Source organism: Paramisgurnus dabryanus, chromosome 11 (assembly GCF_030506205.2).
Source record: "Paramisgurnus dabryanus chromosome 11, PD_genome_1.1, whole genome shotgun sequence".
NCBI lineage: Eukaryota > Metazoa > Chordata > Actinopteri > Cypriniformes > Cobitidae > Paramisgurnus > Paramisgurnus dabryanus.
In genome coordinates this window covers 22,126,765-22,143,646 of record NC_133347.1, presented here as the reverse complement: position 1 = coordinate 22,143,646, position 16,882 = coordinate 22,126,765, and the positions used below count along the sequence as shown (strand labels likewise).

Genomic DNA, 16,882 nt, shown 5'->3' with positions numbered 1-16,882 from the left:
AACTTTATTTTCTTTTTTCTTTGTTTAGTCTTCATTAAAAACCATAACCCTTACATTTAATTATGAGTCTTCTTTTATTTATTTGTATATTCATTTCCTGTTTGTGAAAATGGAACAAATTCGATCAACCCCATCGAGTAATAACTGGAAAGTTGTGGACCACAAGCTAATGTAAAATCCAGTATAAAACATATGGATGTTTCTGACACTATAACAGTTGCTATACCTTCTAGAAAATAAGTTACAGGTTTATAAAAAAAATGTTATAGAAAATATGTCAAGGACTTACCAAGCAGATAGCAAGTGTACACAATGTAATGGACCAAGTCCAGCTGTTTCTATGCCAGTGCATTTCTCTTCATAAGTTGCGTGTATTCTGACTGTGTGGAGTGTTAGCAGGAGAGACACTTAAAGAAACAGACAGATTCCCAATCTAAATCTGTCTGCGCTTGTGGTGTAAATCAGATAGATAGAAGGAAATAAAAGCTCTCCTCACCCTCATTGGGTGAACGTGTGTGATATTGATGATGAACAGGCTCTTATCTGGCCTGATGTGTTCACCACCAACCAGAATGGATAAACGCCAATCCAGCTCACAGATTATTAACTAAATGGGTAGACATAACTAAAGGTGTGTTAGAGAAGCTCTGAAATGTCAATGGTACGAAACCCTCACCCCCCGCACCTTTTAATCTGTTTCACTGAAATTAATTTAAAAATCACATCATGTTCTTCACTATAAAAATGAAGTTGTACTGTACAATCTACCACCTTTCTCTGAAATATCAGTGCGCATTTTCTTTACAGTAACAATTACAGGTTTTTTGCTAGGTAACTTTTATTCATCTTTAAAAGAGACATTGAAAGTCTTTTTCCAGTGAAATTCTCCAATCCTTTGTTGATGGAGAAACTACAAAAGAAGATAAATTCAATTTCTTTTTTGATAAGGCCTCTTTTTGTAAGAAACATTCGGAGGAAACATTTAAGATTTATGACGTAAAGAAGGGCATGTCAGCCTTGTTTCAAACTGCACAATAAGCTGTTATAAAAATGTCTGTGAATTCAACAGACAAATGATTCACTTGTATCATACGTGTGACATTATTTTACTTTATTTCTCTTTCTAGCATAATTTAATGTAAGATTGAGTTGTAAGATGCTAAGCAATAATTTCAAGTAATACAATGTAAAAAGTGAAAGTTGAATTAGCTTAAAGAATTAATTCATTTGGTAGCACCTACAAAATCAAATCTTTTTCAACTTAAATTTTCTAACTTTAAGTGATTTTTAAAGTTTTTTTCACCTTACATTTTTTACATAAATTAAAAAAATGTAAGTTGAAAAAATATATTTTTTAGGTGTGACCAGTTGAAGTAACTTTTTAAAGTTGTTTCACATTAAATATCAAGAATATAAGTTGAAATACTATTTTCAGGTGTTACCAATTGAAGTATTTTTTTATAGATCCAACTTTCACTTTTTACAGTGTAATTAATGGCTGTTTATTTATTTATCTAGCAAATGAAAGGCATTATAATGCAGAGTCATATTAACATATTTTAACTTTTTTATAGCAACTTATCACCAGCCGAAATTTAAATAGTATGTTAAAATGATTTGTATTGCAAATTTGATAAACCTAAAAGTTTAAGGGGCGGTGTCCCATACAGGGTTTTATCCTAGTCCCAGACTAAAATGCACGTTTGAGCTGTCTTACTTTAAAAACATCTTGCACTGACATATCTTAACATAAATTAGTACTATTGTTTTGTCTCAAGATGCATGCACACCAGTATTGTTTTGTTATGTTTATTTGTAAAAACTACCTAAATGTCCTAAGGCCTAGTCCTGGACTAATCTAAACCCTGTCCGGGGACCCCCCCCCCCTTTTCATGCTGTATTTTTATGCTGTAAAGACTCAGATCAAATCAAAAATCAAGTCAACTGCAAAGTTTTGGAGCCATTATTCTACTCCAAGGATCTAAGACCACTGCTGCCAACTCTCACGCATTCACCGTGAGACACCCGCAATTGACCCCATTCTCACGCTCTCACGCCACACATCCATTTTCTCACGCAGGCTCGTGCCCACCATTGAATTTCCCATTGAGTTTAATAAAAGTCATGAAATAATTGCCTAATATACCTAATTGTACACACTGTAAAACGCCTAGCTATCTCTATCTGGCCTGCCTCAATCAACATAAAGCGCTCGTCAAAGTCAAAATGATGCGAAGGCCAATGAAATCAAAGAAGGTGGAGTTATAAGGTGTGTTCGAGATCATCCGGCGCTGCAAAAAAAGTTCCACTAATAAACATTATAAATTCATGTTTTAAAACAGGTAAAACACTTTAATATGCTTAAATATGTTATATTGTGTCGTGTAATAAAATAAAAATGAAAATAACAAACTCTATTGGTATTTTAATAATATAGACTTGTTTCCCTTTATTTTTGGGTATACAGTATAAGCAGCAATTAAAATATTCGATATAAAATGTTTCTGGTTGCAACTTTTATTAAAAGGTTTGTTTTATCAAATTCAGCATCTAATTCACTTCATTTGCGATTAAAAACAAGGAAACACGGCGCACACGTCACTACGGCAAGCAGCAGGTGTCCGGCTTGACGGCTCCGTCTTCAGTTCCTCCCTCGACTGCAAGTGGCAAACCTCGCCGATCGGTCTGCGAAGCGCCGGATGATCTCGAACACACCTAATCACGTAAAGCTGTTACGTCATCACAACTCCGTGCAGCCGCTCTGGAAAAGCTGCACCGGCTGAGCTAGCCGGCTACTCTCGAAACACTCTCGCGGTACTTAAAAACCATATGACACAGTCACGTGCCTGCAGCGCCAGCTGAAGTTGGACAAAGTTACTAACCGGAATGCACTGCTTCAAGTCAGCCGCCGATCGGTCTGCGCAGCGCCGCATGAAGTCGAACACACCTATTTTACAGATGCCGGAGCGCCAGCTACAAACTACAGAGCGAGTGCGCGGCTGCGCGATGGTGAAAGAGCAACGCACGATGTAAGTAGCTAAACCAGTGCTCGCAGTACTGAGACTTTTATATTTTAGCGTACCTTCACTGTCTTTTGCGTGCCACCACTTCTCATGTTGCTGGTACTTTGCTGCAAAAAGTCAAAGAGCATTTCACTTTATGTGGCGCTGCGCAGGAAGTTCGGCAGCGAGGACATCAGAGTACCGCGAGAGCAATTCGAAATGTTACAAAAGGGTCCGCCTTTACCTTTGCTCTCGCGTTACTCTGATGTCATAAGCCGATCAGTCAGCGCCGCACCAGTCGAACACACAAAGCGTCAAGGTCTGGATGAGAAGCAGAGACCTGCCCGGATTCCACGCACACAGATACCCTCAGAAAACAGCAATTTTAATCAACCCTCACCCGCGTGTGCATGTCTGTAATCAGTACAAGCCTCTGTGATGTTTGCTGGGACCGTTTTTAATAAAAGAGAAAAAAGTCAATTGATATTTGACATCTATAAACAATAATATATACGAAATATAATTATATGGTATTGACATACACATTATCTGTTGCTTTAGTTTAATATAAACTACTCATTTGGTTTATTTGATTGTGACAGTCCCTCTATCACCAATCAATCACAAATCATCACTTTACGCTTCTCTTTCTCAGTGGATAAACTGAATCAAAGCTGCTGTTATCTGCAGTTATACATTTTACAGAGACCAGTAGCCTATTCATTAGATTTTAAGAACTTTTTTGAAACTTTTATCAGAAGGAAAGCATAATAGAAGTGTATGAAATAATAAAAAAGACTCTAATTTCAGTCATTTAAACTCAGTAAAAGCTTTTATTTCAATTTAATTTGTAAAATATGATTAGATTTGTATTGTAATCCATTTTTACGCAGTTTTTCCAACTATTTTATACAGTAATAGCTAAAATCCACACTATTATCAATTGGTTAAGGACTTAACCACCCCCCCCCCCCAAAAAAAAAAAAAAAATCTCACTCCAAGCTGAACTCAGAAATTGGCAGCTCTGACACTGTCAGAAAAAAGGTACAAAACTGTACCTTTTTTGTCACTGTGGCGGTACCCAAAGGTACCGTTTTGTACCTTTACAGGTATACCGGTATAAACATAATACAATGTTGTACCTTTTCAGGTACATTACTGTCCTTAAGGATCTATTTTGTACCTTTAAAGGTACAGTTAACTGTTTTATACCCCTAAAATGTAACTGGTACAAAATTGTTCCTTAAGGTACACAATTGGTCCTTAGGGTATAATATTGTACCCCATAAGGTACAACATTTCAATGTGTTTTATACCCATAAAGGTACAAAAAGGTACCTTTTAGGGTACCACCCCAGCGACAGAAAAAGGAACCTTTTTTCTGACAGTGAACTACAAGGAAAGTCAAAATCTGATCACAAAACTTGGTAAAAAAAAGGAAAGTATAAATGCAGTTTACAGATGTGCTCTACTAATTTTGCATTTATTGTACAGATAGATAGATGTATGTATGCAGTATAGATTTACATGTTGAGACACAATAGTTTCAATGATAAGATAAGATCCACTTTTCAGAGCTGATATTTTACGTATAGGGTAAATGTTTAGATAGTTGTCTTATATCCTTATAACTATATGACATATTATTTTTTTACAGATAGATAAATGTATAGATGCATAAATGTAAAGATTTACTGATGTTGGGACACAATAGTTTCAATGATTAGATAAGATCCACTTTTCTGAGCTGATATTTTATGTATAGGGTAAAGGTTTAGATAGTTGTCCTCGAGGATTATCAGTTAAAAACAGATTTATTTTAAAGATTATTGATAAGATTAAACATGCATACATTAGAATGAGATAATCTCATACTGTACATGTAAAAAACAAAGTGAACACAGAAAATATGACATTGATTATAAGTTTATACACACAATAATGGTTCAATAGTATATTCAAGATCTCACAGGGATTTGTATGTATTTTGTGAGTTATCAAATTTGTATGAATCTGCATGAATGTGTGTCCAGAACCCATTTATGTCTGTGAAACTGTATCTTCTTCACCAACTAGTCTCATGGAGCTTATTAAAACAAAAGGATTAGTAAAAAAATAATGCAAAGACATCACAAATAAACTGAGGACAGAAATTGCTGTCTGCTCTTGATAAACTATAGCTGTCATACCGTCTGTGATTAGCATATCTTTCAGTAAATTCGAAGAATAGCATTCTCTATCACATTTAATAAATAACTGTCTAACAAAAGTGTACAAACATCTAATTTCACACAGCTAAGCTTAGACTATTACTGTTTGTTTTATTATTTATTAAGTTAGGTAATAGAATTGTTATCTATAAGAGAACTGAAACAGTGTTAAATTTGTGATTTAAAAAAACTATTGGACTCTGGGGAACTTGAAACTATTTGAAAGATGTAAGACTTACACTTAGATATTTCATAATATTACAGGATATATTATTTCAGGATATATTGCTACGGAAATCTTATTGGTCCTGTGTATTTTTTAATAATGTAGGCTATACTAAAGTATTTGTTTTGAGATTATGTTCACTGTTCTATTTAATTAGGTCTACAGTATTGATTTCGACAGGACAGTTTCTTTTTTTAAGGACAAAAGGGCAAAAATGGTCTAGACTATAAACTGAAATCCTAGGAATGTTGACAGGAAGAAAGATTGCTTATAAAGAGGTGTAAATGTGAAGAATGGAGACTGATTGGGGCCAGTTTAATAAAAAATTCATATAGAGTTATCATTTAGATATATAACCAAGTCAGACTTGTGGCTTTAGGTCTTGCTGGAATCACAGTCACTTGCATTTTTGGATCTAAAATATTTCAAGAATTGTATGCTTTCCTGTGTGTTTAACCTTCTGTGTGATTAGCTGGAGCCATTTTAAGTATTGGGGATCTCACATGTATAATGTGTAATGTGATGCGCTAATTAATAATATTTTTAGGATGAATCTAAACATAATAAGCATGTTGTCGTATATCCTCATGACTATGTACAATATATTGTACAGTAATTTTATGACCTTATTATCCTTGTAAATGATTATCTGATTTGACCTTGAGAATTAATTACGATTAGTGTTATCTGTGTTCGATACACGACTGATAATACAGGGCAGAGTGCCCTTTTAGGTAAGAGTTCCTGTCACCATAGCAACAAGAAACACACACACACACACACACACACACACACACACACATACTGGTTTTTGTGATTTACAAGGACACTTCAGCCCAAACCAGTTTTTTGCTGAATTAGGGGGACACCCCTTTCCACTTGCTCTACAGTGATGTGGAGGATATCAAAAATTTTATTTTGAGCCATACAACACAGATTTCACTTCAAAGTTTGTTTACACACAACACAATGTATAATATAGCAACCAGACAAAATACGCATTTATGAGGACATTTGATAATTAGATGGAAGCCCCACCCATGACAAACGTTATTATGAGGACAGTGATTATGAACACACACACACATGACTTTAAAGTGTATTACAGGGTCCAACGTGAATTAATGGGACATAGCTTAACACAAACACAAAAGTGATGGCAGTGTGCATTAAAGGGACACAACTGATTTACAAGGACAAATGATTAAACACAAACACAAAAGTGATGGGAGTGTGCATTAAAGGGACACAACTGATTTATAAGGACAACTGATTAAACACAAACACAAAAGTGATGGCAGTGTGTATTAAAGGGACACAACTGAGTTATAAGGACAATAGATTAAACACAAACACAAAAGTGATGGCAGTGTGTATTAAAGGGACACAACAGAGTTATAAGGACAATCAATTAAACACAAACACAAAAGTGATGGCAGTGTGTATTAAAGGGACACAACTGAGTTATAAGGACAATAGATTAAACACAAACACAAAAGTGATGGCAGTGTGTATTAAAGGGACACAACTGATTTATAAGGACAATCGATTAAACACAAACACAAAAGTGATGGCAGTGTGTATTAAAGGGACACAATTGATTTATAAGGACAATCGATTAAACACAAACACAAAAGTGATGGCAGTGTGTATTAAAGGGACACAACTGATTTATAAGGACAATCGATTAAACACAAACACAAAAGTGATGGCAGTGTGTATTAAAGGGACACAACTGATCTATAAGGACATTAGACTCAGCACACAGTAACATTAACATTATAACCTTTCATAAACATACAGTAAAAAACAGCAGTAAACACTGTTAAAACCACAATAAAAGGTTCATGACATATGGGCTTTTAATTTTTTATGTTCACCAAGTTTTTATGTTACTACAGTTTTTGCAAAGAAAACGTGCAAAATTAAGTAATTTATGACCTTTTGCACCCTGTTTCTAGTGATAGAAATGGCAAAATATGTGTTCAAGTGTGACAATGTCACACAAGAAACATGTTGTACCGCTCATCTTATACAGTATATTGTGATTTTATGTATATTTGAGTTTTAATAGGTTTTACATGTTTTCATTTATTCTATTTTATTCCGTTAGCTATTTTGTTTTATGTCTTTTGGGCTTATTTAAACAAGAATTCTGACCCTCAAAGACCTGTTAGTCTGGCTTTAAAATGTCCACCTCCACTCCATTTATTATCCTAAATTAGATGCACCTGTTAGCTGCATAAAGACACCTGTCCACCCCATACAATCAGTAAGAATCCAACTACTAACATGGCCAAGACCAAAGAGCTTTCCAAAGACAGAGACAAAATTGTACTGGAAAGGGCAACGGGGAAATTGCCAAGCTGCTTGGTAAAAAAAGGTCCACTGTTGGAGCAATCATTAGAAAATGGAAGAAGCTAAACATGACTGTTAATCTCCCTCGGACTGGGGCTCCATGCAAGATCTCACCTCAATGATCCTAAGGTGAGAAATCAGCCCAGAACTACATGGGAGGAGCTGGTCAATGACCTGAAAAGAGCTGAGACCACCATTTCCAAGGTTACTGTTGGTAATACACTAAGACATCATGGTTTGAAATCATGCATGGCACGGAAGGTTCCCCTGCTTAAACCAGCATATGTCCAGGCCCGTCTTAAGTTTGCCAATGACCATTTGGATGATCCAGAGGAGTCATGGGAGAAAGTCATGTGGTCAGATGAGACCAAAATATAACTTTTTGGTCATAATTCCACTAAACGTGTTTGAAGGAAGAAGAATGATGAGTACCATCCCAAGAACACCATCCCTACTGTGAAGCATGGGGGTGGTATTATCATGCTTTTGGACAATTTCAGACCCCTCCATGATTTACTCCATAAATACTTATTTTCCTCATATACAATATATATACAATGGAGTGATGAGGGTGATGACTGTCAGGTGAAGAAGATATATACCGTGGCCAGCGTCATCACAGCTGCCACAACGACTTCAGGATCCAGTTCTGAGGGTGCTGGGCTAAGTTTGGGGTAGACAGTGAGTGCTGGGCTGAGTTCAGGGAAGCCAGGAGAATGAGCGCTTAAGAGATAAATTGCATAGATGGGGAGAAATCATCATGAATATATGATCATCCAGCCCCACCTTAAAACACGCATTAGGGATGGCATCACCCCAGCTTTCCAGATGAGCCAACTCCATGATCTCAGCTACATATTCCTCCAGAGGCAATCCATTTTGCTGAAGGTGAAGAAGCAAGTAGTCCTCTGGAGAATCAATTTTATAAGGTCTGTTCTGTTACGGTTTAGGGGTGGATGATGACGAAGAAGATGAGGATAAATATAAACAAGAACTTCAATATACATTCCCTATGAAATAAACAATAAATCTACATCACAATAACGCAACTTAAACGAGAAATGACAATGACTAAAAAACAACAGGGTATATATACACAATAGAGACAGAGCGCCGCGCGTCATAACCTGAAAACCACGCCCACCGGGGGGGAAACAATCCAACCGTCTCCATTGACTTTGTATTGCGAGAGGCTGCCTCCTTGTCATTTCTGGCTTATAACAAAAAACAGAATAATGCCTAAAAGCTGCTGTGTGACAATATGTACAGCTAACAAGCCAAAGAACCCAGAAATAAGTTTTTATAAGCTGTCGAGCCGTAAAACCCTGTCTTTAAGGAGAATAAAGTGGATCGCCGACTAGTTTCCCCCTATTGGACGCAGTTCTACTAATAGTATTACTATGAAAAGTTGCCTGTTTCCATTTTTGTGTCTTTAAACGCTCGTTTTTGGGGTCGACAGCTTATAAAAACTTATTTACAGATTAAAATTAAAAACAGAATAATACATAAAAGCTGCTGTGTGCCAAGGTGTACAGCTAAAAAGCCAAAAAACCCAGAAATAGGTTTTTTTTAAGCTGTCGACCTCATAAAACGAGCGTTTAAAGAAACAAAAGTGGAAACAGGCAACTTTTCATAGTACTTCTATTAGTAGAACTGCGTCCACTAGGGGGAAACGTAGTCGGCGATCCACTTTATTCTCCTTAAAAGCTGGGTTTTACGGCTCGACAGCTTATAAAAACTTATTTCTGGGTTCTTTGGCTTGTTAGCTGTACATATTGTCACACAGCAGTTTTTAGGCATTATTCTGTTTTTTGTTATAAGCCAGAAATGACAAGGAGGCAGCCTCTCGCAATACAAAGTCAATGGAGACGGTTGGATTGTTTTCCCCCCCGGTGGGCGTGGTTTTCAAATTTGCATATCGGCGCTCTGTCTCTATGGAGTGATGAGTGTGATGACTGGTCAGGTGAAGAGGATTGAAGATGATGAGCAAGTGAGGGAGAGTGGAGGATGATGGGAAATTGAGTTCTTAGAGAGATAACTGGGAAAACAAAGGAAAACAGGCAGGCTGACAAAACGGGACTGTAACACACTTAACTCTGATTACAAATTATATTAAGTGAGTATTTAGTAAACGCAAGTGTCTCTTTTATCATAAACCCTTATGTGATGCGATGCACATAGGTTCACATGACGCACAGAACACGTATTTTGACATGACAAGCCACATATATGATGGAAAAGCCGCCACTGGAAAGGGTATTTCTGTTTTCACCTTAAGACTTCAGTGTAACCACCCACTTCAGGTGTTTGACAGGATCAGTCTGATTGACAGACTACATCTTTTAAAGAGTTAGTTCACTACAAAATGTAAATGTTGTCATTAATTACTCTCCCTCATACCATTCCACACCCATAACACCTTCATTCATCTTCAGAACACAAATGAAGATATGTAACACAACTATTAGGTTCAAAGCTCATAAAGAACTTATTGTACGAGCTGTATTACAGGCTGCTGGGATCAGAATGATGACATTAAAGTCTACAGGTTCCCTCAATGCAGACAGACCTTCACCACAAGACCTGTTTTAGGTAAAAACGCGGTGCTGAGTGAAGTGGTGGAGAAACTGAGGACTAAACCACAAGCTGAATATGCTGGATCCGAAACATGTGACATTTGTACTTGGAAAAAAAGTATCCTGTCTGGTGTGTCTGGAATCATACTGTTAAAAAAATTCATAGAGTTTCACTCCAGTAAGCGACACAAAATAAGCAATGACACTGAACGTCCTTAGATGAGCTGCCCTTTAACACGATAAAATCTAAAGTAAATTCTACATTGTATCAGAAGTTGCTTGAAGAACAAGTGAGACCACCTGTCAAAAATGTTTTACCTGAAGTGGAACTGGACCTTGGAACATGACAATGACCCAAAACATAACAAATCCACCAAGGACTGGCTGCAAACTGGCAAAGTGAAAATCCCAGATCCTAAAACCTATTGAGGTCCTGTGGGGGGATTTAAAATGGACTGTATTGCAAGAAACTTCTTAAAGGGTGATGAAGGTCATTAATGATGTTATGATGCGCTAAAAGTTGTATATGTGTTGCAAATCACTTAAAACAATAATAGCTGTCACAAATGATATTACAAAGTGGAAACTAGTTATTTTTGCATTTATTGAGGCCATATTGTTTATCCTGTTTGAAAAGTTAAGTTAAAGCCATGTCACAACGTGAAGTTTGGGTGCATGCTGCTGGTTTGTGGTGGCCTACAAACATACACAGAAAATATGCTTGTAAGGAACATTTCTTTACCAGACAGTTTTGTGAATTGGTATTGAGTGCAATCCAGTTCCACATATCTTCATCTTTTAAAGACACCATACAGGTTAGTTTGTATTAATACACTGTTTAGTATTATAAGTGTTTTCAATACGTCAGCATTTATATGCAAGATAAACTTTGAATAGTTATTTTTTATAGTTATTACTTCTATATACGCTTCATTAGGTTCATATTCACGTTCTCCTGTATGCACATGATGGTCTAACGGCTCAAACTTATAAGGAAGTTAACCTGCACTGTCATCTATCGGATCATACTGTGATTCAGGGAATTCTGGTGCCACTTTAGCTGCTACTCTTGGCATCACTATCCAACTTGCCAATCTGTGTGTGTGTGTTGTACTTATTTACTTAATGTAACTCCCCTTGATGCAATTGCCACCTTTTCTCCATGCTCTACTCTCCCATCTTACCCCCAGATAACAGCCGCTTTTTAAAAAGTTTTTCAAATCCTGTCCCAATTACAATGTAAAATTCCAGTGCAAAGTAGTGGCTTTACAGAAAAATGAACAGTTTCACTTCTACTCTTTGATCTATCACATTATATTATATAAAACTCAATGCTATTTTACATATTATCTGTTCTGTTGTCAGACATAAAACGAGTAGCCTATAAAATAGTGACTAAACACGACCCATTACACCTCGTGTTTAATCCAACCAGCTGTTCCTTTAACTGCTGCTAAAATCCTGATTTAGATATGCAACATTGTCTGACAAAATCACCATACATTTACATTGTAGCTTTACTGCTGTTGCTCTTAATTATATTTAATAATCATAATTGTTGTTGTGTTTTGAGCCATTTTTTGATTTTAAATGCGAGTGATATAGCGCAGACAATTCGGTGCAAATTCAGAAATATAAGAGAATACACTGTTGTTGTTGTTACACAGACTTCAGAACACGTGCACGGGCACTAGTGCGACAGCACTAGACTTCACAATTTAATCATAGCGTGTGTGTGTGGCACAAGTAGAAGCACACTATGTCATGATTCTCAGGGAACACAGAATACAGGAGCAGACTGATGAAACACAACACTATTTAAATAGAAAAACATGTAAAAGAAAAAAGACCCGCAAGAAGTAAAAACAACACGGAACCAGTAAACAACAATAAACAGACTAGGTAAAACAAACAATAAACTTGACAATGACTTAACTAGACTTAGATTAGACTTAAACACTAGGACTTACTTGGCACAGAGTACAAAACTAACCGGCACAAGCAAACAAAAGGGCATTAAATAAGGAGCAAATCAAGAGGGCAATCATGAAACAATAATAAGATAATTAACGAGGAGACGGGGGTCAGGAAATAAGGAAGGAAGCACACAGGAGGTGATTCTCAATGTTTAACTCCGCGTTCCTCCGTGTACTTTCTTTTTTGCGCAAACGTCAACAGTCACGGCTGTTACTGACAGAGAAGACACCTGATCGAGTTCATCATGACTTAACGAAAGGTTAGCAGTAGTGTTTCCCACACATACCCGTTTTATTGGTCTGAGTCTGTGTGCAAGCTCTCTCCCTCCCCTATGATACAGTATGCTTGTGCACGTGTTCTATAGTCGTAACATAGCAACAGTGTATTCTCTAATTTTTCTAAATTTAATATATGACGTCACATATATGCTAATAGGCGTGTCACGTCATCACCGCCACAGTCTCTCAAAATTCTGTGGGAAACACTGAATGCTAAAGAGGAGCATCGCATGGCCTCTGAAGGAAGTGACTTGTAAGGACCAGTCCTGCCAAGGAAGTATCCTTGACATTGAGAAACAGCTACAGTATAAACAAAGGCCTTGTGCTACCTCAAAAAAGATTTGGGCCTGTTATAATCCTGAAGAGAAAACAGGATACGCACATCCAAAAAAGTCTTGACCAGGTGCAAGATCAAAAGATGAATAAAAAAAACAGAAAAAGATCTGCACACTGTAAAAAGTCCCTTTTATTTCAAAAGTTAAGAAAGCAAAGTTTCAGTCGAAGACCTTCGTCTGGGAAACACTGGTTTGCCAGACGAAGGTCTTCGACCGAAACTTAGCTTTTTTAACTTTTGAAATAAAAGGGACTTTTTACAGTATGCAGATCTTTTTCTGTTTTTTTCCTGTTATAATCCTGCCACAAAGGACAAAGACTATTACAGGAAGGTAGGGCCGTGACACACTATACAGGTGCTGCGTCCGAAACCGCCTTCTTCCATACCATATTTTGGGCAAAAAACAGTAGGCGAGGTGAGTAGTATGTCCGAATACATAGTATTAAAAAAACAGTATGCGAAATGTACCTGGATGACCTACTACTTCCGGTTAGATTTTGCAGTGTGCATATGACTGACACTTCTCTATCCCATGATGCCCCGGGAGTGGAGTTATCCACTGAAGAAGAGGCCTCGTCATATTAGGAAATGTCAGAAACGACAATGAGGCTGTATTCGCACTGGTATGACATGACGTAATGACGACATATGTGACGTATCAACATGGCGGATGTAGTATGTCTGAATGGTATTTATATTACCAGGATTCATACTGTAAGTAGGTACTCTTATTCAGTACGTGCTGTACAGTATGCGGTTTCAGACGCAGCCAGGGTATAGACCCTTTTACAGTTGGTAAACATTGTGACGTATTTGTGTGGGAGGGGCTTAGCTGGAGGCAAAAAGAGCCGCAGAGGCAATGTTGACAAGCTTAAGATAGCACGTTTTAGGAGGGATTTATTAAACATGGATGCAAACACTGTCAGGACCGCGGGACCGTGACACGTATTTTTGTAAATTAACTCTTGCGATTTTAAGGTTTTAGATATTTCCTAGACAACATATGAATTACTTTCAGGTGGTTTGGGTAATTTTGTCTAGGCTTACTGTCTTATGTAACCTATCGCTGGGCTAACTATTGATTATTTTAAGAGACTATTCAAACGATGGCATACACATCTATCGCTGTATGTTTGTTTAACATTTAAGCTAAACAATAGCGCGGTTGGCGACTTTTCACCTATAAAACAGAAACTTGCTGATTTGTACTAGATAAAACCAACACAACAGTAAATATGCATAGATTATTTTACCTGATATGAAGTGTGCACTGCAAACACGAGCATTATTTATGATAGTCTCCGTCTAGTCTGTACGCCGTATTGCATTCAACCACAATTGTCTTGATTTCTGTGAAGCAATGTCTGCTGGGATCCGGTAAAACTTAATTTTTGAACCAAAAGTGCTGTTCCTTTTAATCTGGCAGCCAAAAACACAACAAGATGACATTTTAAACGCGCCGGCTATGAGTTCCTACTTATTTTTTGCCTCCAGCTAGAGCGGTGACGTTACAGTGACGTGGGCGATTAAGGGGTCTATATAATAAACATATGGATGTAATTCACTCTGTACGTATCAAATAGCATTTAAACAATAAAACATTACAAAGTTGTTGCATACAAAGAATTACAAACACAAAACCATGGTTCATTCTGAGTGTACTGCTACCCATCCCCCAGAGTGTACAGTAAGACACCATTAGTAATTACGAGGACGTAAAAACACAAAACCATGGTCCATTCTGAGTGTAGTTAGAGAAACACTGAACTGCTGAACATCCCCCGGAGTGTACAGTAATACACCATCAGTAATTACAAGGACGTACAAACACAAAACCATGGTCTATTCTGAGTGTACTGCTACCCATCCCCCAGAGTGTACAGTAAGACACCATCAGTAATTACGAGGACGTACAAACACAAAACCATGGTACATTCTGAATGTAGTTAGAGAAACTCTGAACTGCTGCCAATCCCCCACGGTGAAAAGTAAGACACAATCAGTAATTATGAGGACGTATGAGCACAAAACCCTGGTCCATTCTGAATGTAGTTAGAGAAACACTGAACTGCTGAACATCCCCCAGAGTGTACAGTAAGACACCATCAGTAATTACATTGACATACAAACACAAAACCATGATCTATTCTAAGTGTACTGCTACCCATCCCCCAGAGTGTACAGTAAGACACCATCAGTAATTACGAGGACGTACAAACACAAAACCATGGTCCATTCTGAGTGTAGTTAGAGAAACACTGAACTGCTGAACATCCCCCAGAGTGTACAGTAAGACACCATGAGTAATTACAAGGACGTACAAACACAAAACCATGGTCTATTTAACACAGTCTCACCCCATTTCGTCAATATTTGACGACACTTGACCATTCGTCATATGTTGACGTGAAGGGTATACCTTTCGCGTCATTTTTTGACGAACTGGGGACTTCAATACTATTACGTCCGTTGCATTCTCTTTCCTATTTTATTACCATTTGCGCGTCGGTTTAGGGTTAGATTACGCAAAATTAAACAGTGTACGCGAAATTAAACAGTGTACGCGAAATTAAACAGTTGTCACCTGGCGTTGGGGTTAGAAACAGTTGTCACCTGGCGTTGGGGTTAGAGTTAGGTTTGGGTAGGGATGTCATTATGTAAATCTAACCCTAAACCGACGCGCAAATGGTAATAAAATAGGAAAGAGAATGCAACGGACGTAATAGTATTGAAGTCCCCAGTTCGTCAAAAAATGACGCGAAAGGTATACCCTTCACGTCAACATATGACGAATGGTCAAGTGTCGTCAAATATTGACGAAATGGGGTGAGACTGGGTTGGTCTATTCTGAGTGTAGTTAGAGAAACACTGAACTGCTGCCCATCTCCCAGAGTGTACAGTAAGACACCATCAGTAATTACATGGACATACAAACACAAAACCATGATCTATTCTAAGTGTACTGCTACCTATCCCCCAGAGTGTACAGTAAGACACCATCAGTAATTACGAGGACGTACAAACACAAAACCATGGTACATTCTGAATGTAGTTAGAGAAACTCTGAACTGCTGCCAATCCCCCACGGTGAAAAGTAAAACACAATCAGTAATTATGAGGACGTATGAGCACAAAACCCTGGTCCATTCTAACACAGTCTCACCCCATGTCGTCAATATTTGACGACACTTGACCATTCGTCATATGTTGACGCGAAGGGTATACCTTTCGCGTCATTTTTTGACGAACTGGGGACTTCAATACTATTACGTCCGTTGCATTCTCTTTCCTATTTTCTTACCATTTTCGCGTCGGTTTAGGGTTAGATTACGCAAAATTAAACAGTGTACGTGAAATTAAACAGTTGTCACCTGGCGTTGGGGTTAGAGTTAGGTACGCGAAATTAAACAGTTGTCACCTGGCGTTGGGGTTAGAGTTAGGTTTGGGTAGGGATGTCATTATGTAAATCTAACCCTAAACCGACGCGGAAATAGTAAGAAAATAGGAAAGAGAATGCAACGGACGTAATAGTATTGAAGTCCCCAGTTCGTCAAAAATGACGCGAAAGGTATACCCTTCACGTCAACATATGACGAATGGTCAAGTGTCGTCAAATATTGACGACATGGGGTGAGACTGGGTTGTCCATTCTGAATGTAGTTAGAGAAACACTGAACTGCTGAACATCCCCCGGAGTGTACAGTAATACACCATCAGTAATTACAAGGACGTACAAACACAAAACCATGGTCTATTCTGAGTGTACTGCTACCCATCCCCCAGAGTGTACAGTAAGACACCATCAGTAATTACGAGGACGTACAAACACAAAACCATGGTACATTCTGAATGTAGTTACAGAAACTCTGAACTGCTGCCAATCCCCCACGGTGAAAAGTAAGACACAATCAGTAATTATGA

At 37.7% G+C, this 16,882-nt stretch overlaps 1 protein-coding gene across 2 annotated transcripts in view; it reads right to left on the bottom strand.

Annotated features, from left to right (window-relative positions):
• npc1l1 (NPC1-like 1) overlaps positions 1–16,882 on the bottom strand; it is a 58,752-nt gene that overhangs the window by 18,040 nt on the left and 23,830 nt on the right. The window contains exon 1 of one of the 2 annotated variants that reach the window (XM_065247412.2): positions 290–606. The exons of the other annotated variant lie outside the window; for it this stretch is intronic. Coding sequence (XP_065103484.1) covers positions 290–352 — 63 coding nt within the window. The 5' untranslated portion in view covers positions 353–606. Of the gene's footprint in view, positions 1–289; positions 607–16,882 lie in introns of those variants that run through there. 2 annotated transcript variants of the gene reach the window in all.